The sequence below is a fragment of the Balearica regulorum genome, chromosome 25 (genome assembly GCF_011004875.1).
Source record: "Balearica regulorum gibbericeps isolate bBalReg1 chromosome 25, bBalReg1.pri, whole genome shotgun sequence".
Lineage (NCBI taxonomy): Eukaryota > Metazoa > Chordata > Aves > Gruiformes > Gruidae > Balearica > Balearica regulorum.
In genome coordinates this window covers 3150805-3177836 of record NC_046208.1, presented here as the reverse complement: position 1 = coordinate 3177836, position 27032 = coordinate 3150805, and the positions used below count along the sequence as shown (strand labels likewise).

The window sequence follows — 27032 nt, the reverse complement described above, 5'->3', positions numbered from 1 at the left end:
GCATGGCCCATGGGACAGTGCAAGAGCCCGAGGCCCCCACCCCGTCCTCCTGCTGCTGGGCCACAGGAGCATTTTGTGACACATCTATATAAATAAAAATGAAATATTTAATTTCCTTTTTTAAAAAAAAGAATCCTTGACAAAGTGCTTTACTGAGGATCCTCACCAGTGAGGCGGGAGGTGGAGGGTGTTTGATGGGGGTGTGCATGACAGCAGGGGAAACTGAGGCACGGACCAGTTACATCCACAGCGGCTGACCCCAAGAGGGGACCCGGCTGCTCTCAGACCTGTGCCGTGGTCACCAGCCCCACTCCTCCCCCCAGGACAGCCCGTACACACCGTGAGCACCATGAGCACCATGGGGCCACCAGTTCCTGCACCGGGAAGGGTGACCTGCCAGGCCAAGGTCTCTGGAAAGCCATGAGGAGCACTGCCTGGCTCCCTGGCACCGTCACCGCAGGGCGATCGCCCGCTCGGGTGCCACACGGCAGCGGATCGAGGGGGACGGGGCCACCATGACACAGCGGGGGTTTGGGAGGCTGCTGGGTTGGGAGAGCAGCTCCGGAGCCGTGGGAAGCGGCAAGCCCCAGGATGCTCAGCCAGCTGGCCCCAGCGTGTCGAGCAGTGGCCATCCTGTGTCCCGGCTTGGCCAGCCTCTGTGGCCGGGCTGGGGCAGGTGGGGGGCACGGACCCCCAGGCAGGGCTCCAGCCTTGGGCATCGTGGGGTGCTCAGCTGGGCCGTGCTTGTGCAGGACAGTCCGGAGCAAGGCAGCGTCCCCGGGGTCAGCAGCAGCTCTTCTTGGGCTTGTCGTTGGGAGTGAGTTTGATGGAGTCGGTTAAATAACTCTCAAAAATCCCTTTATACTGGAAAAAACAGAGAAGAAGAAGGGTGAGTGATGTTAGCTCAGAGTCAGCCTGAGCAGACTGAAGGACTGGGGAGCACAGGTTTAGTCCCAATTAAAGACAAAGTCCAGGGAAAAGCCGCCCGGCTCAGCCGAGGAGCGGGGCCACCCTGTTTGCATGGCATGGGGACACGAAGGTCCCCGTGGGATGGCCACTAGAGGACAGTGCTGGCGCGCTGTTCGGTGCCGCACGCCCCGTTCCATCACCGCAGGCGAAGAGAAATAGCAATTCTTACTCTTTTCTAACGTGTTTTAGATCTATTTTAAGAAATCAAACACTGATGTGTTTCCCTTCCTGGGGTTCTCCTACATACTGTAAATATGAGATATATTATAAATATAAATAGAAGATATTCTGCATCAGAGGGTGGGTCGGATCAGCTCCGGGGAGTGGCTGAGTCTGGCTCCCACCTGAATCCCTGCTGCCAGCCCAGGCTTGGTGCAGGAGCGATGCTCACCGTTGCTAACGCCTGCTTTGCAAGGGTCTCAAAAGCCTCTGCAACGTTGATGTTGTTCTTGGCGCTGACTTCAAAATAAGGGATGTCTTTCTCCTTGCACCAGGCTGAGGCAATCTCCTTGGGTACCTGCGGGAAAGGAGGATGGAGCCCCAACGCAGCCCTGCGCAGAGCTGCCCGTAGCTGCTGGGGAGGTGGCGGAGGGGACCCTCCTCGCCCACCCACACACTGCTGGGTGAGGGCAGGGTGCTGGTACTGCTGGCAGCTCAGATGCTTAATTCCTGCTGTCTTTCATGGGGACAGTCTCTGCTGCGAAGGGCAGTGGCGGGATGTTGCTTATGCCCTCTGAGAGGCATGGGGGAGGCGGCAGGACTGGGTGTCCAGCAGCTCCGTGCCTGGGAGCCCTGGTTTTCAGGTGAGCATTGGAAGAGGGCTGGTTCTGCAGGCGAAGGATCGGCGCCCGTAAGCTGTTGGGGCACTAAAGCTTCCCAACCCACACACCCTGCTCTCTCTCCTCCACCCTTACCTGCCGATCGCAGATGTCTATTTTGTTCCCCAGCACGACCATGGGGAAATCTTGCTCCCTTGGAATGACCTTCTCCAGGAAGTCATCTCTCCAGTTGTCTAGGGACTCAAAGGACTCTCTGTCTGTCACGTCGAAGGCCAGCATGCAGCCGTCCGAACCTTTGTAAAAGGTCGACACCATGGACCGGAATCGCTCCTGTCCCCCTGTGTCCCAGATCTACAGCAGAGAAGGGCACAGGTACAGACACACGACACGAGCAGCATGGGTGTTTGCAGCTCTGCGCTCCATTAAGCTCAGGGGACCAGTTTCAGGGAGTGCCAAGCCCCCGAAACTTGTGTGGGACTTCGATATCATTCATGGATGCTCAGGGCTGCTGAAAATCAGGTTCTGCAAATGCAGCCCCCCCAACTCATGACACCAGTAGGCATTTGGGGACAGCAGGATATGGTGGGACACACGTGCCCGTGGGATCGGGGTGAGCACCCCAGGCAGTCCCAGCCCCACTCACCTGCAGTTTCAGGGGAGTGTTGTCCACCATGAGGACTTTGGTCAGGATGCTGGCACCCAGTGTGGTGCGATAGTCTTCGTAAAACGTCTTGTGCACGTACTGGTGCAGGAGGGAGGTTTTGCCCACGCTGGTGGGAGGGAAGGGACATGGGTGAGGATTTGCTCAAGGGGTTGGTCGCAGGAAGGATGGGGGCTGCACACCCACGTGGGCCAGCGCACACGTGGGGCTTCCCTCCCATCCCTTGTACCACTCCTTACCCCAGAGCTCCTATGATAATTATCTTCAGATCCACCTTCTTGCTGGCATCCATGGACAGGCCCTGTGGGACAAGAGGGGGTCACCTGGCTGCGGAGATGGGACCGGCTCCTGGTGAGCCCCGCAACACTGGCAGAGGTGTGGGAGCCGCCGCTGCTCCCCACGGCCTCTCCTTACCCCCACCCCAGCTGTCCCACGGCCTCAGACACTGCCGTATCCGCACCGTGCCAGCACCGTGTCTGTGCCGTGCCAGCACCCTGCTGCACTCGCGTCCCGGTGGCGGTGTCGGCAGAAATTCCCGTGCCGAGCCTGGCCCACGCCACCGCCCAGCACCGACTCCCAAGGTGCTGGTGCACGTCCAGACACGCCACTGCGCTGCACCAAATCACCACCATTAGAAGCTGCTGTGAGCAACTTCTCTGCCTCTCCCTCTCCTTCTAAAGTGCAATCCCTCCCCCTAGACCTGGCACACACCAGGCTCCTGGGGAAAATGACATTTATTAAAGAAGCCTGTGGCTGGCTGGAATTTCCTGGGTGCCCCAAGCACAGCCCAGGGATGCCACCCAGCCTGGGAGCACCCCGAAAGGCTCCCTGCAGGCTGCACCCCCAACATGTCCTGGTGTCCCCATGTGCTCTGTGCCTGGCCATCCCCTGAGCACCTCCAGCAAACCCCCTCCCCAGGCGGAGACAAGCATCCTCTGGTGGTCTCAGCAGCTCCGTTCCTGTGGCAGCGTCAGGCACGGCACCGGCCAAGGCGCGGATGGAAACACTTACGGACAGCCTCATCTCTGCATTTTTTCCCGATGCGCTGGCCAGCCCTGCGCCGTTCCCCCTTGGCACATCGCCCCTGCCAGGGCGGCTCTCAGCCGTGGGGTCCAGGCTCTCCCGCACCCCCTCTGTCAGCCCCTCTGTGCCCATCCTCGGCACAGGCAGAGCCTCATGTCTCAGCATGCACAAACTTTCCAGTCCTTTTGCCGGCACCAGACAGTTTTGTCCAAGGCCAGGCGCTGTTAAACTAAAAATGGAGTTTCCCAACCTTTTTGCCTGCCGGCTGTTGCTCCGGGGGTCCCCTGCTCAGCCACAGCCTCAGCCGCAGCCTCGGGGGCCGGAGGGGCCGGAGACCAGTGCACTCACCTGCCGGGGCATCTGTCTGCCGAGCGGCCGAGGCTCTCGGCTCCGTTCCAGTCGGCGTCCCGGGGAGGGAAGAGGCGAGAGAGGAGGATCCAGGAAAGGGCGGCCGTCCCCGGCGCTGATTCCCGCCTGCCCACGGCCCGGGGAAGGCGGCTGTGGGGCCCCGCGCCGTGACATCAGCAGAAAGGGGCCGAGATCCTGCCGGAGCCCGCGGAGCAGCCACGGGTGGGTGCTGGGATGTCACGGTGTTTCCCTCGGCTCCAGGCTCTGCCAAGCACTCCCCGGCTTGGGGTCTGATAGGGGAAAGAGAACAAGGTTCCCCCCATCTGCTGGGGTTTGGGATTGACTTTTGGCCTCTCCTCTTGCTCAGGGTGCCCTGGTACCCTGTACCCACCTCCCGGGGACCCCTTATCTGTGTTCCTGCTGGGCTGAGAACAAAAGCCCAGCAGGGCTATCGGCAGCATCCCCTGTGCCCGTGGGAGCCACCGTGGACTTTGCTCAGGCAGCTCCGATAGCGTGGGATGGGATAAGCGGTTTCGGGGGCCGGGTACAGCGGGGGGACGGCAGCAGTGGAGGTGGGGCTGGGGGCTCAGCCCAGCAGAGAGGGGGGAGTCCCTTTGTGGGGGCTGGGGGCTCTGTGTGGTTTTCTCTCCTCTTGCAGGCAGGAGGAGAGGGGCGGGGGGGGAAGCAGGAGCGTTTGCAGCCCCTTGGTACACCATGCCGCATCCCTGCAAACCCCCATCCTTAGGGACTCCTACCCAGCACCCACGGCCAGTGCCAGCACCCCATGGGCACCCTAAAAGGAGGGGACTATGTGAGCATGGGAACCCCAGTAACCAGAGCTGGCGGCATCTCCTAGAGGAGGATGTGTTAAGCCAGCAAGTGGGATTTTGGGGATCTCGGCTGCCACCATGGAGCAACCGAGGAAGCCTCTGGCCATCTCTACAAGCATCAGGGCTCTTTGGCATGGGAAAACCCGCTCAGCCGTGGCTGCAAAGGCAGAGCTGTGCTCCCCAGCGTGCAAGGGCAGGTCCTGAGCCTTTGCCAAACATTCAATAGGCTTTGGGGTTTGCACTGGAAGTGGGGTGTCCCCCTCATCTGTGAACCCTCCCAGCTCCCTCACCATGAACAACACCCTCCCTGCCCGGGGACGCAGGGTCCCTCTGAGGCCACTGGCTTTTGCTTTTCCACTGGCTGCCCTCATTTTTGCAGATTATTTTTTCCTGTAGGCATCTCTTATGGGATCTCAGGGAAGATCACTGCACTCAGCAGGACAAACCCTCCTCCTCCTCCTTCCCAAGTGTAATTTTGGGACCTGTCTGGCCAGAAAAATCTGTTTTTTCCCCCCACAGGGCAAGTGCAGGGAGGAGCTGGGATGAGGCAGGAGAAGAACCTGAGCCAGTTCTCACCAGCGGTGGGTAAAAGGCTGATGTTTCCTTGGAGCAGCTTTCTCCTAATCCCTGTTTTCAGCCTATTTTCATCGTGCTGCTTCACCTTTGCCCTTGCAGTGAGACTTCGTTGTCCAACCTCCCCCCCACCCGACTACTTCTGCCCTCGTTCCTCTCCACGTGTCCCTCCAAGCCTGGTGGGCTGAAGGTTGCTCACCCAGTCAGATGATCGATGCCTCTCCATGCCAGTGGAGATGGGGTTTGTGGTTGCGTTGCTACAGCCAATGTCCACAGCCACTTCTGCTTTTGGTCAGGAGGGGCTGTACCCATCAGGGTGCTCAGCCCGAGCTCAGCACCAGCTCCAGCATTTGTCTGATTTCATAAGAAAAGGGATTTTCTTTCTTTACCGCTCCTGGTGTAGCCATGTGAGCTTAGCCCTGGATGAAGGCAGTAGGAGCGGTAATGTAGAGGAGGCGATGGCCAACGTATTGCTAAGCAGCTCCTACAACCACAGCTACAATCTTGTCCTGATTGCTTCACCAAGTCAGCAATTCTGAGGAAAATGCGTGTTTTTTGAGCCCTGTGACTATAAGGAAGATCTTGCAGCTAGGAGATGATGAAACACAGACTGCCACGTCCAGAGGAAAGGCTCGTGTGAGCAGGGAGAGGATGGGCTGTTCCCTGCGGCAAGGCTCGCAGGGCAATGAGAGTGAGGAAAGGGGAAGAAAGCAAAAGGCGTCCAAGTGACTAAACTGTTCCCTACAGCTGTTTGGCCACCTCTGCTCCTCGGGGGACAGCCTGGTTGCTCCCTATCAGGATGCTCAGTATTTACTAGAGCAAAGTCCCCTGAGCATCCCCCGTGTGCGGGGAGGAGGGCTGGACAGGACCCCCTGAGACCCACCGAGAGGACGTGGGATGCTCTGGGATCCCAAGCGCGCACAGCACTGGAGCAGTCACGGTTGAGTCCAGGCTGGGCCACCTCTCACTGCCAGCCGGTGTTTGGGGACACCAGGCAGTCCCTCGTTGTGCTGGGGAAGCTGGATGCTCCCCCAGTGCCTGTGGCTGCGGTGATGGGCTGGTGCCCAGCAGCACCTTGGCGTGCTAAGAGTTAAACTGGAAGAGGGAGAGGAGACCTTTGTTCAGCTGCCCCCCCCCTGCACCTTATCTGGAGAAACCACAGCCGAGGTGAAGTCAATACAGGAACGGTTACAGAAACCATATGTTGGTCATTGGCACAATCAATGTTTCTGAGTAAGGCAGATATTTTCTTGTATTGCAAACAACAAGGCTGAGCCGCAAAGTTTGCAACCAGATCTGAATTTTCCAGCGCTCTCAGACCCAACCCTGAAGTCTGGGAAAGATGCAGCAGCCGCGAAGCCTGGCCCCGGCCGTGGGGACCCCGGCACCTCAGCCTCGACACCAGCCCGCTGCAGGGCTCTGCTTCAGTGTCCGCCAGGAAAACTGAGCACAGGCAGGGATAAAAATAACCCTTTTCTGTGCTTCTCTTTCTCGCTACCTTCCATGCGTGTCTCAGGATGCATCATGCATGAGCCACGATTGCTCATGCTTTCTCTCACATCCCCTGCACTGTCAGCAAGTCACATGCGCCGCAGTGACTCACAGGGAACCCTGCAGCCCCCCGCAGCCCCCCGCGGCCCCCCAGGCCCCCCACCCTCTGAGCCAGCCCAGCCTGTGGCCGCTGGCTGCAGAGCTTGGCAGCACGCAGCTCGTTTGCCTTCTCTTGCTTCGAGCACCCACCAGCCACGTCTTTGCAAGCACCCACAGGGGTCAAAGCAAAATTCACTGGAAATCGCCGGTTGTTCTGGAAGTTCTGTGGCACAGAAAGAGCCCCAGGGTCTCTCCAGCCTCAGCGTCACCTTCTTGTTTATCGGCACCAGCTCAGCCTGCTGAAGCGACACATTTTCCTGGTTAATTTGCAGCCGCCGCAGCCCCTGCCTGCAGCCATCGCCTCAGGCTCCGCGGGGAGCTCGGGGATACCCACAGCCACCTCCGGGGACTTTCTGCTCCACGAGGGCAAAGTGTCCTCTCCCACCCATGTGGAAATCCCAGCTAAGGACCATGGAGGCCAACCTTTCAGATCCATGGCTGCCCAGGGGCAGCAGCACCTCCTGCACCGCCAAGGCTCCCTCCAGAGCGGGGAGACTCCGGTAACACCGGTAACACCGCGCACACAGCCCTGGCAGTGCCGCGAGTGCACCGAGGCTTGTAGCTCACCGAGAAGGAGGGCAGGGGCCAGGGAAGGAGGATTTAACACTCTAGTGCATCTCAGCCGAGATCTGCGGGGGTGCTGTTGTGCTAATCACAACACGATCGTGGCAGGTTTTGTTTTATTAAAGCTTATATTGACCTGTGTTTAAAAAAAAGAGAATCTGCAAAGCAGATCACAGAGCTGCTCAAGACATATATTCATTATGAAATGGCTTCCTGGTGTGGACCGAACTTCTGCTGGGCTCTTCAGCCGCAGCCCCTGGGTGTCTTCATCACCTCCGGGGACACTGATGCAGTGGTGAAATCCCCTGCCCTGCCCGAGGGCAGCAGCCCGGTGGCTCCATCCCCCTCCTGCCCCACGGGATGCCGCACCCCTAAGGGACGGCAGGGGCCAACCCCACCCTGTTATTTCCACGGTCAAAGACGGAGTAAAACTGACGGATGAAAACGTCACCCAAAATCCAGAGGGGTCCAGCAGGAGGGGCGATGTCCATCCCCTGGAAGCCGCTGGTGCAGAAGGCCATGCCGTCGCTGTACTCCTGGGGAAGAAGTGCAAAGCTGGGAACGAACCCAGGAGCCTCGTGCACATGGAAACGTGCAGGAATGGTGACCGCGGGTCCCGTGCATGAAGCAGTGGGGCTTGTCACCCGCCGGGACACGCAGCTCAGCTCCCGGGATGGCTCTGGGCCACCTTTGTCTCTGGAGCCGCTGGGAATTGGGGACAGTAGTGCTGACGGAGCCGCAGCCATACCATGAGGGTGTAGGCCTGGGCACTGAGCGTGTAGGGGAGCCCGTTGATGGTGAAGGTCACGTCAGGCATCACGTTGAGGTTGCTGCACTCCACGGCGTACTGCGAAACAGCCGGGCGGCTCAGCGACGCTGCTCAGCGGGAGGTCCCTCCTGCTGGGGTGGGGGTCCCAGGGCTTCGTCCCCCTCCTCTCCCCACCCTGGCTCTCACCTCTCCATCCACAGGCGTGGCACCAATATAGCTTTGCAATTCTTTTATATCCTTGGTGGGACCTGTGATGAGCGATGTCCCGGTGTCCACGATGGCCTGGCAGCTGTTCACGCAGAAAGCCACTGTCCCATCCAGCTGGATGCTGGAGGAGGAGGAAAGAGAGAAGGAACAGGAGGGACTCGTGCTCCTCTGCCGCAGCCCAGCCCTTCCCTCCCTGCCCAGCACCACTCACTTGTCCAGCTGGATCTGCCAGTACCCTTGCAGGGTGACGGGCACCCAGTTCAGGGTCCCTGTGAAGCGGGAGGGATCAAAGCCACCGAAAAGCAGCTCTCCTCCCACAGAGGATTCAGGGTTCCTAGAGGGAGGAGGAGGAGACGTGAGGGATTTTCTCCATTTTACTTTGCACGTCGCATTTTAAACAGGTGGATTTACACCCACTTGCTTCCCACAAATGCTTAGGGTCATTTGCTTTATTCCTGTAAGTCTTGAGGTCTGTGATGCTCCACATGGTACCAAAAAAACCCTTTACTATCTCTCTAAAACATCTTTATTTTAGCAGCCCTTCCTGTTCCCTGAAAGCAATGACCAAGCCTAAAAAACACCCCGGAGCAAAGCCGTGTCCGTACGTGCTCATGTAGACGGAGAACATGGGCAGCTCCACCAGATCTTGTGCCATCATGTTGTCGAAGACGGGGGTGACCCCATCCACAGCCAGCGAGGGGTAAGCCAGCCCCAGGATCCCGTCAAACTCAGCATCCAGGAAGGCTTTTCCCGGCTCGCTGACGCTCTCTGCAAACTGCTGGTTGCTCACGGTGAGGCCCTCGACCTGTGGGGAGGAGGAGGGTCGATGGTGATGCTGAGTCTGTAGGCAAGTCCCAGGCACGTTGTGCAGAGCAGGAGAAACCAAAGATGACTCACGACTACTTGGTCAGATCCGATGACCCCCGTCAGACTGCCGGTCCCGTACTGGATGGAGAAGGGGGTCCCTATCGCCTGGTACGTGCTGGACTGCGATGGCTGAAACTTGGTGTGCTCAGCTGGGGAAGGAGACGGGAGCTGTCAGCAGAAATGCGATTTATCTGCATGGCCGCGGATGCTGGGAGCCCCCGCCACGGCCTCAGAGCAAAACAATGGGGCTGCGTGGCGTCACCAAAATGCCTGCATCACGGGCACGCTGCCGAGGGAGAGAGCTGCTCACAAAACAACGGGGCATGCTGGCGTTTCGAGGAGGGATAAAACTCACCCCGTTTCAATCTGCCTCAAAGGTGCGAGGTTTGTTAAGGGGAGCAGGATTAGCTCGTGCCATATTTTTATGAGACCTGGAGATCAGCACTGCAGCTCCTGCTTTCCAGACAGCAGCAGCAGTGACTCTCCCCCCAGCCCAGCCCCACGGCACTGCTGTATCCACCTATTTTCCCCAGCCCGCCTTGGGCTCTGTTGGAAGCACCGCAGGAGCCCAGGGGCCGCTCGGAGATGCTTCGTGATGCTCGGTGTCCCGGGGCAGCAGGGCTGGACTCAGCAGAGCCGGCTCATCGCTGACAGCCCGAACAAGCTCCGTGCTTGTCACCCGCCGGGCAGCCAGCCTGGAGTCAGGCCGTGGTCTCTGTGCCCGCCTTGTTCCTGCCGGCCAGCCCCTTGCTGACAAGCCATATTATGTGCTATCGTCTTTGCTTGTTTGTTCAAAGGCTCTCCCATAAGAATGGCCTAAAGAGCACGTCCGATATCTCCCGCGGGCTAATGGTGCTGGGTGCTGGTGGTGTGATTGCCACCCGCGCCTGAGCAAACAAACCCGCTGAGGCTCCCCCCGCTCGCCACCCCCCCCGGATTTCTGTTACCCACGTGTGCCCTGGAGGGCTCAGCTGGGTGGGGAGGTCCCCCAGGGTCCCTGGGCTGTGCGAGCTGGGGGTCACCCGGGGTCCCACCGCAGTCGGCTGGGGCGGGGGGGAGCGGCCGGTCGGGGACCCCTACTCACCGCAGGCTTTGCTGACGCAGTAGACGGATGGCACCCAGAGGTTGGAGGAGCCTGTGTCAAATATCACAGTGAAGTTCTGGGGGGGGGTTCCGATGGCGATCTGCCCGAAATACTCCATCTAGCAAAGAGCGTAGCCGTTAGCTGTTGGCACACCCAGAAATCCTGGCAAAGGGGAGCCTGTGCCGGGGTGTCTGCAGAGAACTGATGGGGTTCGGTGCAGGGGATGGCTGGCACCGGGGCAATGTTTGATCTGTCACGGCCGCATCGTGCCAGGTGAAATGAAGGAGCCAAATATTTATGGAACAACAAAGGAAGGTGAGAACAAAAGGCAGGATGGTGAGTGTGGGTGCCGTCCACTTCCTGCTGGGCCGGGTCCCGAGGGGACATTAGCGGGATGCAGACAGTGCCTGGGGCTTTGGGGACAGGACCCTCACGCTGCTGGGGAATGGGAAGAGCCCAGGGGACATCCTCCACCTCTGGCTCTGCGTCCTTTGTGGTGGGGTCTTCTCTGCTGCGTGTGAAATGTGTTAGCTGTGGAGGAAATCTGTCTCCCCGCTGTGTGCCCGAGAGCACCGTGGGCTCGGGGAGTGTGGCAGGCAGGGAGAGGGCTGGCAGCACCTGCCGTGAATGTGTTCCCTTGTTCCCCTCTCATCGGTCACATTCCCGGGAACAAAGGAGCAGGCAGGAGCAGGCAAGCAGCAAGCCCTGGCACGCTGGGGCACTGGCTGCAGGCGTGCTCCATGAGCAGGCGTGGGCTTTATGGGAAGAATTTGGGCATTGGGGACCGCTCATGCAAACTAATGTGCTTTTGGGGTGTCTGCAGCACGCTGCTGGGACTGAGCACCCCGCAGCCCTCGGTGCTGCTATGCTTACGTCCAGGTAGTTGATGAGGGGCTCGTTGGACTCCGTGAAGGCAGAGCAGTCCTCGCTGTACTGGACCATGTCTAGCCTGTGGGTTTTCCAGAAGTGGGAGAGCTGCCCACGGTCCCGCAGGGATTTCCGCAGGGAACGGTGCCGTGTCAGGGTCACTCTGGGGGAGCAAGGGTCCTGGTCACTCGCCCGGGGCCGTGGATGCTGCCCCTGTCCTGCAGTCCCCACGTCTGCCCCGAGGGTCCCAGTGCCACCAGGATGCAGGTCCAGAGCCAGCTTCCCCGCATCTCCTGCTGCAATGCTTTGTAGCCAAAGCACGGCGAAACGGGGGACTTGAGCTGTTTTAGGAGGCAGCAAATCAAGGACAAAGCTGGCAGGGGAGCCCGCACGCCCCTGCACAGGAGCTCAACATGACTGGTGGAAAAGGACCCTCAGGCTGGGAGAGGGGACGTCGTGCCGGGGTTTTCTGTTTGCACAGCCCTCGGCTGCAGCCGGCAGCTCATCCTGCAGACCTTGCCGCAGCCCAGTGCTGCTGCTGGCGTCTGCCCGGAGAGATGGAGACGGTCACGGAGCCGACGGTCTGATGGCAGCACACCAGCACAGCCCCGTGTGGTCCCCGCACTCCGGTGCAGCCGCAAGGTGTCCGTGCCGGGGGAGCTCAGCTCTGCCCGTTCATCGCTGCCGCGCTTGGCCCTGGCAGGACCCTGCGAGCGAAGCCCCTCCGAGAGCCCGGGGAGCTGGGGTCCCTCCTGGGGACCCCCTTACCTTTTCAAGCCGCTGGCCAGGGAGAGGCAGAGCATGGCAAGGAGGAGGAGGAGGCACTTCATGTCGGCGGCTCGGTGGCAGTGCTGGCCTCGGTCGGGCTCTGCGGGTGCGGGCAGCACCGCGGTGTTGTTCTTATACCAACAGGTACACCCTCGCCCCGCTGTACCAGCGCCCGCGATAACGCCCCTTTCAGTGTCAACACGGGGCTTTGGCGGTGGAAATGAATCACTGGCCACATCCCAGGCGAGGCAGAGCGAGCGCACCGGGGTCAAGTTTGTTTTTGTGGGCGAGGGGCCGGCGGTGGCCGAGCAGGATGGTGCAGGGACGTGCCAGGTGCTGGGCAGGGGGCTGCATTGGCCGATTTTGGGGGCAGTGAAGGTCCCGCAGTCGGAGCAGAATGGGGTTTCCATCCCCACAGCAGCCCCTTATCCACTGGAAATTGCGTGGCCCAGCCGAACTGGTGGAACCCCCTCCCCAGATGCTCCAGGGGAGCGTTTCCCCTTTCCTTTGCCCCGCAGCCCCCCCCAGGGACCTGCCCGTGGCCATGGGGTGCCCCACACCCCGGCAGCTGCAGGGGGGGTGCAGGAAAGGGATGTGTTTGTAGCATCAGGCAGCTGCTGAACAAACTTTAAAAGGCACGGACTAATTAGCAGTGATGAACTGCTCAGGAATCGGCAACTTTCCCTTTTAAATAGCAGTCAGTGCCATCAAAGCACGGTCGGGAAGAAGCTCTTTGCATGGGAGACAGTTACATGTTGCCTTACAGCCACTAATGGGCTCTTCCCCGACGGCTGATTTTTGTTTAACAGGACGGCAGTCTCATTAAGCCTCTGTGAATGCAAATAAAAAATGCTAATGAACAAATAAAGCCTTCAGATATGGAGGGGAGACGAGTGGGGGGAGGTGAGGATTTTCTTGCTGCCACCATCTCTCTCTCGGGCACGCGGCTGAAGGCTTGTGATGATGCTGTGTCGTCCTTGTGTTGTTTCCCATGGATGTGGCACTATAATACCTGGTGATGGTGTTTTACCCAGTGAGCACCATCCCTGTGATTAACGGGGCTTCTACCCTTAGCACTGTGCTAATTTTCCATTTATCCCGGTTAATCCATTTTATCTAATTAAAGTCCTCATCCCAGGAAATTAAACCCTCGCCCGTGAGGCAGAGGTACCGGCGGGGCCGTGAGCCCAACGCGGGCACCCAAACCCCCGGCTGATGGGGGACGGCTCGAGGAAGAGCCGCCTCGTGTCTCCTGTTCTGGGGGACTTGTGTCTCCAGCCCTGGGAGATGCTGCCGGGCTCCTCCGCTCCGTGGCTTCGCAGGGAGCTTAAGCTTAAAAATTCTCCTCAAAGGTTTCTTCGGCGAGAGCGCGGAGACGTGGGGCATGGCAGAGTCGATGTCGATGGCAGAGGCAGCTGTTTTTTCCAAGTCAAGTGCAAATTCCTTGCACTTCCCCATGCCCAGGTTGGTAGCTACATTTTTTTTTTTTTAATTGAGTAGCTTTTATACAAAGTTATTATCTATTTCCCTTTTAAAATGCACTTTAATGTACCAGCCTCCCTTCCCATCCTAATCATATATTCATAGAAGAGATTTTTTTTTTAAAGAAACAACTTCCTAAAACAAAACCAATTGCAGCAAGTGTCAGATCAGCTTAAAGCAGCAAGTCGATTGTTACGGACGTGGTTTATAACACGAAAATCCTGTAAGAAAATCCAGCCTGAAGGGTCATTGGGCTGCTGAGATAAACATGAGTGTGAGCTGTAGCACAGAGAAGCTGAATACTTCAAGCAAAATAGTTTATTTCCTGGAAAAGAACCCCCAATCGGATCATAATAATCTGCAAACTTGTGACACTAGATTCTGTGTTAAAATATGAAGATTAAAGAAATAAAGAGGCCAAATCTGTAGTTTAGAAAATTTTGAACTTAAGCATGTCTGTTTCTAGTTTTATTTAGTTATTTCAAAAGTAATTTAAAAACCCAAACTCATAGAGGTAAACAAAAAGTTTTATTTCAAGTGAAACAAAATGTTAGTTTTCTCTTTCTTTCAGGATCCAGTGCAAGACTCGGATGTATTTGCCCGGAAAACTGGGAAAAAAGACTTTGCTTCGTATGCACGTTCAGCTATTTCTCAAGGTTTGAAATCTTGCAGACGCTTCTGCTTGAAACGCTTCTGCAGATGGGAGGGCTGCATCATTTTCAACACACGGTGCCCTTCACCTTGGCAAGGGGTCAACCATGGCGCTGCCCGTCCCTGCCTGGCGCTGCCTGTCCCTGCCTGTGGTGCCGGTGCTGCCGACGGCACCTCCTGATGTGGCGGAGAGAGCCCGGAGTGACGGAGCAAAACACGCAGAATTATTTATGAGACTGGGAGCCTTTGAATCCGTCTAGTTAATAAAACAGCAGAAAAAGCGCTTACGTTCAGCAGAAATGCAATGAAACGTGACTGCCGGCTGCTGGAACATCCCAGGTCTTATAAGTAATATATGGCCTGTACGTAGTCCTGTATTACTGCCAGGCAGTAGCTGTCATAAAGTGCATCTCACCCCATCCAGCTTTACATGCTTGCCCTCAGCTGTGTTAGAAATAGGTTACGCACCTTGTGTGGAAAACACGCCTCTAGCCGGCTCAGCGTACGGTGCTTTACTCATTTTAAGAAACCTGCTTTGGGGCTAAAAGTATGTTATCTGTGTTCTTTTTTTGCATTTCCTTTAGTTTAGTCACTTCCACGATTAGCTTTGACTGATTCAAATCGCACCCAAGTAGCATTTTCTGAAAAGCCTTTTTTCTGTTTATCAAATACTTCTTCCACCTGTTAATCTATTTATACATCACTCAGCTTGATGTATAAATTCACTTGAAAGAGCGAAACCGTGCAATAACAAACACTCACTTTAAAAAAAAAAACAAAAAACAAACCCAAGCAAGCTTCAATTAAATATTTACCGGTGGCTCAGAAGCTGTGGGGAAAGCAGGATTAAAATCCCCCAGTGATGGAGCTGATGGATGGCGTGGCCCCCGCGGTCCCAGAGGATGGGGGGGATGTGGGCAGTGAGTGACCCACAGCGGGGACCTGGCAGGGGACCCCAGCTCACGATGCAGCTCCTGGGGGCAAACCCCAACGGCGCCTGGCAGCTTGGGGGGTACGTAGTCTTCTCTTTGCCTTTAGAAAGTCCGGGGGGCGGTTCGCTGAGATGCTCGGATGTTATTTCCCTGGGCAAGGATTGCTACGGGAGCGCGGGAGGTGGTGGAGGTGTTTAAACGACAGCGGTGCCTTCGCGGGGACACAGCCGGCGCGGTCCCCATGAGTCAGGGTCCCCATGAGAAGAGGGGTCCCTCGCTCCCTGCCCACCTCCTGCCGGGGAAGAAGCACAGGAGAGGCCGTGCTGCTGCAGGGCATCTCCAGCTCCAAAACGCTGTTTCAGTGCGAGAGCTGCAAACCCAGTTCCTGCGGAGCGGTGGCCCAGCGCTCCCCAAATCTCCTGCGAACCGACGAGAGTGGGTCTGCCAGTCTGCCCTTTGCACCCCGCTGGTATTAACTATTCACTATTGACCAGAACAGTTTTCCAGAAAACGGGCAGGTGGAAGCCCGTTCCCCCCGCAGCAGACACCAAGCCATGCCAGGCTCTGGGCCCCTGTCCTTATGCTTTAAAATGTTTTACCCCTATAGAAGACTCTGGAAGCACCCAGAGGACTTTTTGGGTGGCAGCTGAATTGCTCAGGGCTGAGGCAGCTCTGCTGCTGCTGGGCAGAACTCTCTGCCCTTGGGAACCGCTTTGCTCCAACGAAGCTCAGCACCGTTTTAGCACAAAGATGGAGCAAGAGGGAGAAGTGCCCAGGGGGATACAGTATCCCCAGCCCCAGAGCATAAGCGGCTGCAGAACAGTAAAGAAACACCCAAATATATTTAAATGAGCCCGTTAACAGAGGAGAAGCGTCATGGAACCTCATGTGGGCTTGTTCCTGCCATCACCATGGGGGTAGAGTGAGACCGCATCCGGCACCAATCCGGCAAGCGCTTCTGCACTGCTGGACCCTGCGGCTGCACGGCCACCGAAAATGCTGCCGAAACGTCCTTAATTCCTGCTCCATCCGGCTCCAGCTGCCCAGGTCCTGTGGGAAAGGAAAGGCACGGAAAGCTCTGATCGCCCAGGTAAAACACCGTTGGATGTTGCTCTCCACCGGCCGTTGCACACGGTGCCTCGGAAAGCAGAGGGGCCGTACATCAGGGCGAGAGCTGGGTTTGGTGTCCGTGTCGGCGTGCACCGCTGCCAGCCTGAGCTTTAGCTTAACCTGGGGCAGCAAGGCCTGGCTCGAATGGGATTAACATAATTTGAGGCATTCACGTGGTTTTACTTACCTTTAGACTCAGCGTAGGTGTCTAGAATTCACTACTCGGTAACGAGCCGTGTAGGAGCTCTTCACAAGCCTTGATTTCAACAGGGCATCTTGCTTGAGAAAGGGTTAATAACCTGGGGGCTGGTGGGAGGGAGGCTCACAGCAAGTTACCTGATGCACCAAAAAAGTACATGTGCTGCCAGCATCTTACTAGCTGTTATCTTCAAAATAGATTATTTCACTATGCACACGCCTATCACCTCTTCAATCTCACCATACCCCATGTCAGCAAAGAAGCTGCCTGCTACTGATATTTGGATTTGGGTCTTATTTTGCAATTTCCTTTTGAACAGCTCATTTTTCAGATTGTTATCTGCTGCAGCAGCGTCTCCCGCCCCACGATAGGAAACGAGCTATTTAAGAATGGCAGCCATTTGAGAAGGATATTTGGGGACAGATCATTTTAATAAGGGAGGGGGAAAATTCCCACAAGAAATGGACTTTTAGCTTGGCAGTTACCAACCTGTTTGGGTAAGTGGAATTTCGCAGGAGATCGGTGAGGCTATCGGAAAAGCTTTTGATGAATTACTCTTAGAAATATGTCATAGAGGAAATTATAGAATCTGATCCATAGGATGGATAATGCCTTTGCTCTAACTATCAATCTATCTATCAGTCTATCAAACATATTATTATGGCTCCTTTAATCATCGCATCAAAGCTGTAGTTGAAGATAAGCTCCCTATGTCAGCTGTTTATAAATAGTAAGTATATATTTCTTTTTTGCAAGTAAAAGCTCACGAAATTAATGCCTCCGATTGCCGTCCTTTATAATAAATCTCTTTAATATTATGGCCAAAAGTCCCAAGCCAAGGGGTCCAGTTCAGGTATATGTGTTTTCTAATTATGTGCCTTAAGTCCCCTTAACTTCAACAGGATTGAAGCGCTCACCTAATATTAAATCCGAGGCGTTGCAAAGGCAGAGGTGTTGAAGGCCGCTGGCTTTTCTGGCTGGATCTTGGCTGACACAAAAGCCCAACACCAAACCCGTGGCTTGCTTTCGGTTACTCTCTTCTATGGGTCTTTTTTTCCCAGATTATAGTTATCAAATATTTTTTGTGGATTTAAAAAAAAAAAAAAAAAGAAAGAAAAGAAATACAAGAGCGGCTTAAAGCAAGAAGAATAAATTTCAGTTCTTGCTATCATCAGCACCGCGGTGGAGCCCAGAAGCTCCAGTCAAATATCAGATATGACCGAGGTGGCAGTGTATAAAACCATTCAGCTCAATGATAACGGCAAGGAGAGTCTGTGGCTGTGTGAGGGGCGCGCATGAGAAGGAATCGCACGTACATTAAGAGCCTCGCGCAGAGGGAAGGCTGCGTGCCTTTATTTTACGTCTGCAATGTCAGCCCACTGCTTTCAAGCGGGGAGCCTGGTCTTCAGTTGACGTGGAGCAACGTGAAGCTCAATGAGACCATTTTGCTTGATTGCCACCAGGGCTAGCTGCCTCCCTCTGTCCCCTCGAGACTTCCAGCATCTCGCTGGGCATCACAGCGGCCGTCGAGACGCCTCGCAGGGAGGATGAGCACTTGCCAGTGGTGAGTACAACACCCCGGGCTAAAGAGCCACAGGTAGCCCTTCGCCACCCTGCTGCAGCGAGGGAGATGCTCTAAGGTGGAAGGATAACTGCTGCTACGGGGCACCTTTCTGCTGGGTTGCGCAGCCCTCGCTCGGCTGCGGGGACGCTGTGCTGTGGGTGCAGGAGCGTGGGGATGCTGCAGCCCCCGTCGCTGGTGACACCGTGGCTGGCTTTTGCTGCGCTGGGGGTAATAACGCGTTCTCGCAGGATTGCCACCTTTGGCAGACGCGTAGGCGTCTCAGAAAGGGCTTGTGATTTTGGCGGGAGCCATATTCGTAACTTCTCTCTTCCAGCAAGCACTGCGCACCCCCCACCCCCCACCCCGGCAATGAGGCTTTTGAAAACCCTTCTTAAGACGAGCACCCAAAAATGAAGTGCAAGGAGCACTAGTCATTTTTTGAAAATGAAGCCCCAGATTTTGGGCACATCGGCTTAAAGACAAAAAGCAAAACCAAAAACTGCACCAGCAAACTTTGGTCCAAAACACGCTTTGAAGCAATGGCAGCCAAACAGTACCTGTAAAATTTAGAATAATTTGATTATTTCTTTCACTTAGACAAAATATTTTTCTCTTGTTCAGGTGGATGTTTGTTGCCACCTCAGCTGTCGCCTTGGTCCTATACGCTCTCCTCTTACTGGCACTTTACATCATGCTCAGCAGGAAAATAGGTAATTTACTCTCTCGTCGGCTTTACCTCTTGCGTTCCTCATTCTCGCTCGCAACCGTCCAGTTCAGAGAGCGAAAGCCGTTTGCCCAAAGCTTCCACATCCCCCGGTGTGTAAAGCACAACCCAGTTCTTGTTCTGGGTCTGGTTCTCGGGGAGCGACCGGCGAGCGATCGGGACAGGGTTATGCAGCCTTTTGTTGTTTCAAAAACATTTTGGTTTATTGCTCTTGTTAGTAAAGTGGCGGAAAAATACCATCAGAATCAATTTGCAAAATATTAATTCAGATGAAGCTGCAATTTCCAGCAGGAAAAGCTTGCATGCAAAGCTGCTGCCCACATTGGTACATAATAAGCTCTGCTTGGTCCTGCGGGTCAAACTAATTTGGAGCTTGCATGGAAAGAGGCCCTGATGGCATGATTTAACACCGGAATCTTTCATCGCGGGAGAACAGGGCCCGCACTTAATCATCTCAGTAATTGAATTGATAGATATTTGCCCGCTCCGATACATAATAATAATTACTGCCGTGCCAGCGGCTTGCGCTGAACTGGCTTTGCCGTGGGGCAGCGCTGGGGCTCGGCGAGCGGGTGGGGGTCCGTGTGGCGTGGGGGTGCACGGGGCACAGCCGGCGTCTCGGGCTGGAGCAAGGAGCTGACTCTGCTGCCTCTCGGTTGCAGCCAGCCATTCCTGCAGCAAGCAGGCGAGCGGCAGCCCCGCAGCACAGCCCCAACAGCCTCCGACCTCTTCGGCGGAAGGGAAAGGGGTGCAAAGACCGACCTTCACGGGTAAGGGGGGATCCTACAGCTATGGGGTTTTGTCCTGGCACGTGGATATAAATGTACAGTATTGCACTTGTGCAATACTCCCTTCCTGAAGCAGCTGGGAAGACCCTGACCTGCCGGCCCCAGGGTGGAAGAGGGAGCAAGCGGCCGGGCGAAGGGCAGGGGCAACAGCCGCTGGCAATTCCAGCTGCCTCCTGCCTCCTCTGGGCTTTCCCTGCCCGATTCCCCGTGGGCAGGGGGATGAAGAGGGGAGGGATCACACGGATGCCTTTTGGATTTTCAATTTTCACTTTTGAGTGCGTTTGCTTTTTCTCCCTGATCATCTTTTTCCTTTAACCCCCCAATTCGTGATGGAGGTGGTAATGTTTCCTGTTTTTAAGGGAGCAGCGACACGTCTTCGGAGACCTCGGATGACTCGGACAGCAACCCTTCCTGCCCGCAGGTACGGCCGCGGGCACAGAGCCTTTGCCAAAAGCAGCCTCGAGCCCCACAGAGCAGCAACAGTGGGGGGGGGCAAATGCATTGAACCATATGGAAATACCGGCGGCGATACAGGCTGGGGTGATGGATGTCACCCGCCGTACACAACGTTCCTCATTTGGAGGGAAGCGTCCCCAGGGGTCAGGGATCCCTGGGCACAACCAGGGCATCCTGATCGGATGCACGCCTTTGTGTGGGTTCAAGGGCAAAGCCACCCTGGGTGGATGCTGGTCCTGACCTGGGGTTTGTGTCCGCTTCTGCAGGACCCTCGCTCAGAAGAAAATCTCAATTACACATCCCTGGTCTTCCCAGGGAAAAGCTGTGGGCCAGGCTCCACCGGGGACTACGAGAACATGAAGACTGGGGCAGACTATGTCAACGTGGACCCCAAAAAGAGGAAAGCAGATTTTTGGCTCTGCTCCAGCCCCGTGGCATCCAAGTCCATCGAGTACACCGAGGTGAAGCTCTGACTCCTGGGATGCTGTGCGCGGGGTTTCGGGTCAGACCGCTGCCGTGAAGGGGAGATGCCCGAAGCCTCCGGCAGCCGCGGGACCAGGGCTTCCCCTTCCCCTCAGTCAGTGCCTGGCACAGGCTGACGCCTGCCAGCTTTTATTCCTTGTAACACTCTAACCAGTGATACAATTTGCTTGGTATTTTACTTAAAAGCATCACTGTTACTGAAGGCTGCTGAGTGTGGGATGGCATGGGGAAGTGTTCCTCCTGCCCAGCCTGAAATGTGCTCGCCATTTTTGTGTGATGGCCCTTTTTCCCATTTCATCAAAGCAAATGAAACCTCCTTCCCTGCCCCTCAAAATGGGCTGTAGTTCAGGGAGGGAAATGCAGTGGTCTTCAAAATACCCACCCAAACTGGCTGGCATCTCCCCTGAACCATGCTTTCTTTGCCGATTGCTGTCATAAAATCCTTTTAAGTACAGTTCCTCCGCCGGCTTTCCCCTCGCTGCCCGACAAGCCCTGACTCATTGCCTTCCCCTGCACCCCTTTTTCTCTGATGCTCAAAGTCTTTCCAAGTCCCCGCCACCCTCAGAGCTGTCGTTGGGGCTGGGATGGCCGTGCAGGCAGCTTGACCCCCCCCCCCCCGTCCATGCAGGGGGGGGATGGCAGGGCCAGGGAAGGAGGGTGGCCTTGCTGGGGAGCTTCCTCCCCCAGCTGAAAGCCGTAGTCATCAGCCCAGCTGGCAAATGGCTGAGGGCTTCCCAGGGGATTTATATCCCCCCTCCCCAGCCCCAGGACCTGGGCTGGCTGCTGGTCCCTCTGGGCTGTGAGGGGCACAGGACTGGACCACAGAGCTCCATGTGAGCACAGGCAAGTCAAATCCCTCTGTATCTTGTGGGGAGGGAGGATATTCCCTGTCTCCCACCTCCTTTGCTCCTGTACTGAATGTCCTGGGTGCAGGAGCTGGCTTCCCCCCCCTCCCCAGCCACATGGTGCCTGCACCCAACAGAGCTTTGGGGGGGGGGGTCAGTGCCCTGGGCTGGGGCACATGCCACTGCTCCCCCTGTGATCTGACACCACATTTCATGTTTTCCTTAAGTATCAGATTAATTCCTAGGGGACTTGGAGTATAGCACTGCAATTTTCCCTAACAAAACTGACTTAGGGGCTCTCCAGCTTGCAGAGATAAACTTGGGTTTGTGAACTGAAAATGCTGGGAAGGCTGTTATCTTCTCAGAGGCGCTGCTTTCCCTGTTGTCAGCGATTACATTTGTCAGGTCACCTTCATGCTCCTGAGGTCCTGGAGAGCCAGTGCCCGGCCAGCCCTGCCTGCAGCTGGGGCTTGCTGTCCTCATTCCTGCAGCAACATTGCTGCTGCAAATGGAGCCGGTTCCCTCCCATCACTTTGCATTTTGTTACTTATGATTTTTTTCAAGAAATAAACTTTCAAAGTTTATTCAAAGGGAACTGGAGCTCTACAAGGTTGATGGAGCTGCTGGTTCCCTGCACAGCCCCTCTTCATCAGGGATGGAGCTGCCTTTGAATCGGCTCAGCAGTGATGTGCTTTAATGAAAGATTGTGAGACGATCGATTTGGTATCGATCCTGGGGGAGGGCTCGGAGGTCAGGCACTCCTGGTTTTGTGACCTTGTCATGCAGATCTGGATCAATTTGAAGGGCACATGAAGGAAAAGGTTCAAAAAACCAAATGAGCTCTGGGAAGTGTTGCTAAAGGCCAAGAGAGGAGGGTTTATGGAACTGGAGATGAGGTCAGAACCAGCTAGTGGGAGTTTCTGCAAAAATTTATTCTAATGTTTTGTGATTAAAATATGAAAATAATTTGATTTCAAAATACTTGAATCTTAATGTCTTACTTGTTGCAGATTTAGCCTGTGATAATAGAGGGAATACGGCACCTTGCTTGCAGGGAATTTGGTACCTTGCTCTCTGGGACATTTGTACATCCCCCATCAGCTTTTGAGCTCAACCCCCAGAGCAAAGGGATGCTCTTGCCTGCCTCACTTGTGCTTTCCTCTTGAACAAAACAGCTTCTGGGAGACCCACACCACGCAGGGAGAAGGGCAGGGCTGGGTCTGCGAGGCCATGGCTTGTTCCCAGCTACTGGCCACCCCTCCTCAATGGTCCCAAGGGCCTCGAAGCCACCTCCGAGCCCTGGGTGGCTTCGGCATTCTGATCTCCGCGAAATAAGACAAAAGCAGCAGCAATTTGAGAGCAGCTCTTTAATGGGATGCAGCGGCTGTTGAACAGCATGGAGCAGCCCTACACAGTGACTGGGGGCTGCGAGTAAACCTGACGGAAAGTACCAGGGTATGGCGGGAGGCAGGATCTGCCTGGGCACGCTGGAGCTGGGCCAGGGTTTCTCTGAGCAGCAATTCGGTGGTGTCAGCGCTGCATTTCAGACGTTTGCACCAACGTAGCGCGATGCCGCTGTGCGGTAGCAGGACGGCTGTGCACAACAGGAGAGGATGTTTCTGCCCCGTGGCTTTTGCTCCAGCCCTGTCCCCAGGGAGGGGGTCCGGCTCCAGAGCTGCCCGTCAGCAGAGCGCAATGCGAGGCAGTGAAGGGGGAGCGAGGGCTGTGCCCCGGGGCGTGGGAAAGCTCTGTCTGCATTTACTGCTCTGCCAGCAAAGCCCCGAGGATGGGGGATGAGTAACTTGCTTGTAGGGAGCTCTCGAGCAGATGTAGCCACGTTGCCTCCCGCCGTGCTCAGCCTGCTTTGCTGGCATCTGTTAAACACCCAAAGCTCGAGTCCCTCCAGGAAAACGCGCTGGGGCAGCATCCCCTGGCTGATAGCTGGGTTGTGAGGCATTGCTGGAGGAGAGCAGCCAGGCAGCGAGAGGCTTCCTAACGTACGAAGGAGGTGGGTGCTGTGCCCAGGCAACGGCTGACAGGCCCCTGTCCCTCTCCCCCCATGCTCACAGCACATGCAGTGTGCACAGTAGCAAGCACACGAGGGCAGGATGGGCAGCGATGCTTTCTGGGTTAAGCACACAGCTTTCTGCAAAACGAGATGCTACCAGGTAGGGAGAGGCACACCTCTGCAGTGACAATGTTTGTGGTGTCACGTCTGGTGGCAGCTGTCCTCGGTGGAGGGACGTGCCTGGGGACCGGCCACTGCTGCAGCCTAGAGCGTGCCCGACTCGGTCACCACGTCCTCGCAGGGTGGGTAGCAGTCCTTGGCGCTGCCCCCGTGCAGGGGCAGGCTGGTAGGGCTGGCGTGGTGGCTGTGGCTGAGGATGGTGGTTTTCCTGCTGCAGAGGCTCCCGGTGGAGGCCTGTCTCCACAGCCCGGGCCGGGGGCTGCCCCAGCAGGACAGGCAGCGTGCTGCGTCCTGGAGCAGGTGCCCGCTGAAGAACATGTAAATCCAGGGGTTGCAGCAGCTGCTGAGGCTGGCCAGCAGCATGGTGATGGTGAAAGCCACGTTGGTGGACTCTGGGAAGGCAAGGGAGAGAGCTGAAACATCCCCCAGGCTGGGCAGGACCTTGGGGGCTCTTTTTGGCTCGGGCATGTGTTCTTTGTCCCCTTCCCATCCCACCTGCCTGGCATTGCTTTGGGGAGGAGGGTTTGCAGCATGGCAGGCAGAGCTGGGCTCTGCCCTTGGCTGGGAGTTGCAGATGGGTGCTGTGCTGGGAGATGACACCCAGCAGCTTTTGGACCTTGCTTCAGCCTGTTTGCTGGCCAAAGCATCTCCCAGAGGCCTTTCAATCTTGGATAAAGTTCCTTCTACCCATGAACAAGCTAGGAGAGCTACAGAAAATTTCTAGAAAAAGTCAACCTATGAAATCAGAAATCCACTTTTGAAACCTCTGCAGCTGGCTCAGCGAAAGCCTTAGGAGCACTTGATGCTACAGGCGAAGGACCTGCTCCAGCAGCACAGCTGCTCTGCGAGGCCATCCCAGCAGAGGATGGGAGCAGCAGGCACAATTAAAACCCTCCCTGCAGTCACATACCAAACACAGCGGCTCCAGAAGCAAATTCCCACGTGAGGGAAGAAACACACACAGCAAAGATGTTCACACAACATCTTTACACACCCCTGCAGGTGACGGTCAGAAGCCGTGGCTTTTCAGTGGATTTTCTGGTGAAAACAATGATTTGACTCCGCAAACTGTTTTCTATAAACACTCCTGGGGAGCAGATCTGTAGCCTCCCCCATGATTTTTAAAATGGCAAAATAAGACAGCTCTTTGTTAAAAAAGCAATGGGTGTGCTGTGTGCCTTGGGAGCCCAGGGCTCTGCGCCTGCTCTGGGCTGCAGCCCAGCATCCCCACTGCTACTCACCATCATCAGGAGCATCCTCATCCCACACCGACCACATCTGCATGCTGAAAAATGGCGCCCAGCAGGCAACGTAGGCCACCACGATGACAAAGGTCATCTTCACCGTGCGGATCTTGGCACGGGAGATGGTCCGCACGCTGCTCACCCGGGAGGGCTGCCCGCTGGGGCATTGCCCGCTCTTCTCAGAGGAGCAGGGAGCAGGAGGGGCTGCTGCTGCAGGTACACCCGTGCTGGGGGTACCGCTCTGGGTCTTGCCCTTGAGGTTCTTGCAGATCTCATAGCAGATGAGGCTGTAGCAGACGGTGAGGATGCTGACGGGCAGGATGAAGATGCACAGTGTGGTCCAGGTGATGTAGGCTCGAGCTCCCCATGGGTACCTGAAGTCCGCCCAGCAATCCAGCACCCCTGAGCCCTGGCGTACCTCCTGCAGGGAGAAGATGAAGATCTGGGGCAGGCTGAGCAGGCAGCTGAGCAGCCACGTAGCCCCGATCATCACGTAGGCCTGGCGGCTGGGCTGCTGCAGGGTGCGCAGCGGGTGGCACACCGCCATGTAGCGGTCCAGCGTCATCACGATGAGCATGTAGGTGGAGGCGAACATGCTCAGCACCTGCAGGTACTTGACTGCCCTGCAGAGTGGGTCCGGCCCCAAGAAGCGGTACGTCACCTCCCAGATCATCTGCGGCAGCACCTGAAAGAGCGCAACACCCAGGTCGGTCAGCCCCAGGTGCAAGATGAAGAGATGCATCCGGCTCATCTTCTTCCTCAGGCGGTACATTGCCAGCAGCACCCCCACATTGCCTACAGTTGCTATAGCCAGGATGGTGGCCAGCACCCCGATCTCTGCCTTGGCCAGCTCCTCATCCCGGGTGTGCAAGAGGGTCAGGTTGGGGTCCCCTGCCAGGGTCTGAAGGCTCAGCAGCCCCTGGCCGTGCCCGGACTGGCTGTGATGAGTGCTGTTCCAGCCCCAGCCTGGCTCCATCCCTTCGGGAAGCTCTGCAGGAGCACAGGCAGCTGTAATGCTCGTCTCCAGTGGCCTTAAACCCTTCCCTGCCTCCTCAGGGCTGAGCTCTCGGGGTCAGTGCTGTCTCTGAGCACCGCTGTGCCAGCTCCTCTGCCCCTGGCCGGCGGGGCTGGACGTGCCAACTCCTGCAGCTGCCACCACCGGTGCAGGTTGTCACCTCCTCTGCCTTGTGCTCCCCAACATCGTGCTAATCCTGTGCTGCGTGGCTGCAATTCCCCTCTCTGGCTGGGCTGCTCTGTGCAAATATTCCCGATAAGCAAAGAGGTGCAAGAGCTCCTGGTTCAGGCCTTGATCTTTCTCTTGTGTGCACTAAACATTCCCCAATCTTCATTTTTCCCTGGACTGCTCATCTTCTGCATCCCCTCTCTGCCCTGTGCTGGTAGATTGAGGAGAAAAGGGGATTCCTCTTCACTTCTTTTCAGTGCAGCAAAAGTAACAGAAAACACTACAGAGGCTGCACCTCTTTGGCCTTTTCTTTCCAAGAATAGTAAAAGTCAGCTGAGCGATGTCCGAGCGTCTGTGGAAGCAGAGCAGCCGTTTGGTGGTGGTGGCTCTCAGTCACCGTGTTTGTGTGAATGCTGTCCGCCCGGGTTTTATAGCCTGGCAGCTCCCCTCCCTGGCTGGCCCCAGCTCCTGGCTCTGCCGCTGCGCCGTGCAGATGCTGCAGCGGGCAGGCGAGAGCTGGTTCCCCTCCTGCTGCTCTCTCGGGGGCTGCAATCGCTGGGCTTTTATCAAATGTGATTTCTGGGCAAGAGCCAAAGGCTGGGAATCCTCCTGCCCTTGTGCCCTGCATCCCCTCCTCTGCAGCGTGGCAGGGCTGGGGACTCTCTGCCCCCGACTTGCAGTGTCCCTGCTAGTCTGACCCCCTGAATCTCTGCCCTTGGCTTTTCCTGGCCCAGCAGGAGAAACCTCTGTCCCGAGAGCCTGGGCACAGGGGGAGCAGGGGGTGTGGGTCCCCCCCAGCATCTCGTGCAGCAGGAGTCAGACATCCAGGGGCTTTGGGCAGCTGGATCTCAGTCCTGCAGCAAGGTCAGCAGAAACATCATTTACTGGCACCGCGACCTGAGGCTGCCTGTTTTATCTACTGTGCCTTTCCTCCTGTGTAGGAAGGGGATGGAGATTGTCCCCGAGACATGGCAAAAGTCTGACTCTGCCTGCTTAGTCCTCAGCTAAACGCCACCCTTTTACTCCATCGGACAGAAAACCACCCCCCAAGGTGGGAGCGGGATCTTGCTCATTTGCAGAGCAGCCCCTGCCTCTGCTCATCAACGTTTGCCCCATCTCTCATTTGCACAGAGCCTGAGAAAAAAAAATCACGGGAAAGGAAAAGCTGATGGGGAGAAGTGAGCTGAAGAGGCCCCAGCAGCTGCAGACTTTAGGCGAAGGTCT

The 27032-nt window shown here is 56.4% G+C and overlaps 4 protein-coding genes across 11 annotated transcripts; 1 reads left to right on the top strand and 3 right to left on the bottom strand.

The window, feature by feature from the left end:
• Positions 1 to 87: 87 nt before the first annotated feature.
• Positions 88 to 5685, bottom strand: RAB7B (RAB7B, member RAS oncogene family). Of its 2 annotated transcripts, XR_012838916.1 has the most exons (7): positions 5383 to 5685; positions 3781 to 4070; positions 2649 to 2710; positions 2392 to 2518; positions 1884 to 2099; positions 1361 to 1486; positions 88 to 864 (listed from the first exon to the last, which is right to left on the bottom strand). XR_012838916.1 is itself a non-coding variant. In XM_075775851.1 (6 exons), exons 1-6 carry the CDS (start codon positions 3790 to 3792, stop codon positions 784 to 786), a joined length of 624 nt encoding a protein of 207 aa, XP_075631966.1. In that variant the 3' UTR covers positions 88 to 783. The 2 variants fall into 2 exon arrangements, 1 of the variants encoding a protein (XP_075631966.1); XM_075775851.1 differs by lacking the exon at positions 5383 to 5685 and having other exon boundaries at positions 3781 to 3792.
• Positions 5686 to 7768: 2083 nt separating this feature from the next.
• CTSE (cathepsin E) lies at positions 7769 to 12049 on the bottom strand. The gene is made up of 9 exons (XM_075775852.1): positions 11960 to 12049; positions 11198 to 11354; positions 10325 to 10442; positions 9271 to 9389; positions 8979 to 9178; positions 8585 to 8707; positions 8353 to 8494; positions 8146 to 8244; positions 7769 to 7933 (listed from the first exon to the last, which is right to left on the bottom strand). Exons 1-9 carry the CDS (start codon positions 12019 to 12021, stop codon positions 7769 to 7771), a joined length of 1185 nt encoding a protein of 394 aa, XP_075631967.1. The 5' UTR covers positions 12022 to 12049.
• Positions 12050 to 15557: 3508 nt separating this feature from the next.
• Positions 15558 to 22485, top strand: RHEX (regulator of hemoglobinization and erythroid cell expansion). 7 transcript variants are annotated; one of them, XR_012838923.1, is made up of 7 exons: positions 15558 to 16114; positions 17797 to 17897; positions 18519 to 18607; positions 19284 to 19391; positions 19769 to 19830; positions 20132 to 20442; positions 22204 to 22485. XR_012838923.1 is itself a non-coding variant. In XM_075775973.1 (7 exons), exons 2-7 carry the CDS (start codon positions 17881 to 17883, stop codon positions 22207 to 22209), a joined length of 477 nt encoding a protein of 158 aa, XP_075632088.1. In that variant the 5' UTR covers positions 15558 to 16114; positions 17797 to 17880; the 3' UTR covers positions 22210 to 22485. The 7 variants fall into 7 exon arrangements, 6 of the variants coding, with proteins under 6 accessions (XP_075632088.1, XP_075632085.1, XP_075632081.1 ...); XM_075775973.1 differs by having other exon boundaries at positions 20132 to 20326; XM_075775970.1 differs by lacking the exon at positions 22204 to 22485 and adding an exon at positions 16976 to 17063 and having other exon boundaries at positions 20132 to 21242.
• A 980-nt stretch (positions 22486 to 23465) lies between these two features.
• On the bottom strand, positions 23466 to 25601 carry AVPR1B (arginine vasopressin receptor 1B). The gene is made up of 2 exons (XM_075775965.1): positions 24623 to 25601; positions 23466 to 23773 (listed from the first exon to the last, which is right to left on the bottom strand). The coding sequence occupies exons 1-2, from the start codon at positions 25599 to 25601 to the stop codon at positions 23466 to 23468; spliced, it is 1287 nt and encodes a 428-aa protein (XP_075632080.1).
• Between the last annotated feature and the right edge of the window lie 1431 nt (positions 25602 to 27032).

What these genes read in the sequence shown, in the direction of transcription:
- AVPR1B (XM_075775965.1), bottom strand. Translation starts at nt 25,601, where the DNA reads ATGGAGCCAGGCTGGGGCTGGAACAGCACTCATCACAGCCAGTCCGGG. An exon ending in TGAGGATGCTCCTGATGATG is followed by an intron (nt 23,774 to 24,622) that starts GTGAGTAGCAGT and finishes TTGCCTTCCCAG; the next exon opens with AGTCCACCAACGTGGCTTTC.
- RAB7B (XM_075775851.1), bottom strand. An exon ending in ACACTCCCCTGAAACTGCAG is followed by an intron (nt 2,100 to 2,391) that starts GTGAGTGGGGCT and finishes TCTCTGCTGTAG; the next exon opens with ATCTGGGACACAGGGGGACA. An exon ending in CAAAGCAGGCGTTAGCAACG is followed by an intron (nt 865 to 1,360) that starts GTGAGCATCGCT and finishes TGTTTTTTCCAG; the next exon opens with TATAAAGGGATTTTTGAGAG.
- CTSE (XM_075775852.1), bottom strand. Translation starts at nt 12,021, where the DNA reads ATGAAGTGCCTCCTCCTCCTCCTTGCCATGCTCTGCCTCTCCCTGGCC. An exon ending in CTGCGTCAGCAAAGCCTGCG is followed by an intron (nt 9,390 to 10,324) that starts GTGAGTAGGGGT and finishes CTCCTTCCCCAG; the next exon opens with CTGAGCACACCAAGTTTCAG. An exon ending in TCGGATCTGACCAAGTAGTC is followed by an intron (nt 9,179 to 9,270) that starts GTGAGTCATCTT and finishes TCCTCCCCACAG; the next exon opens with GTCGAGGGCCTCACCGTGAG.
- RHEX (XM_075775966.1), top strand. An exon ending in CATGCTCAGCAGGAAAATAG is followed by an intron (nt 18,608 to 19,283) that starts GTAATTTACTCT and finishes TCTCGGTTGCAG; the next exon opens with CCAGCCATTCCTGCAGCAAG. An exon ending in GCAAAGACCGACCTTCACGG is followed by an intron (nt 19,392 to 19,768) that starts GTAAGGGGGGAT and finishes CCTGTTTTTAAG; the next exon opens with GGAGCAGCGACACGTCTTCG.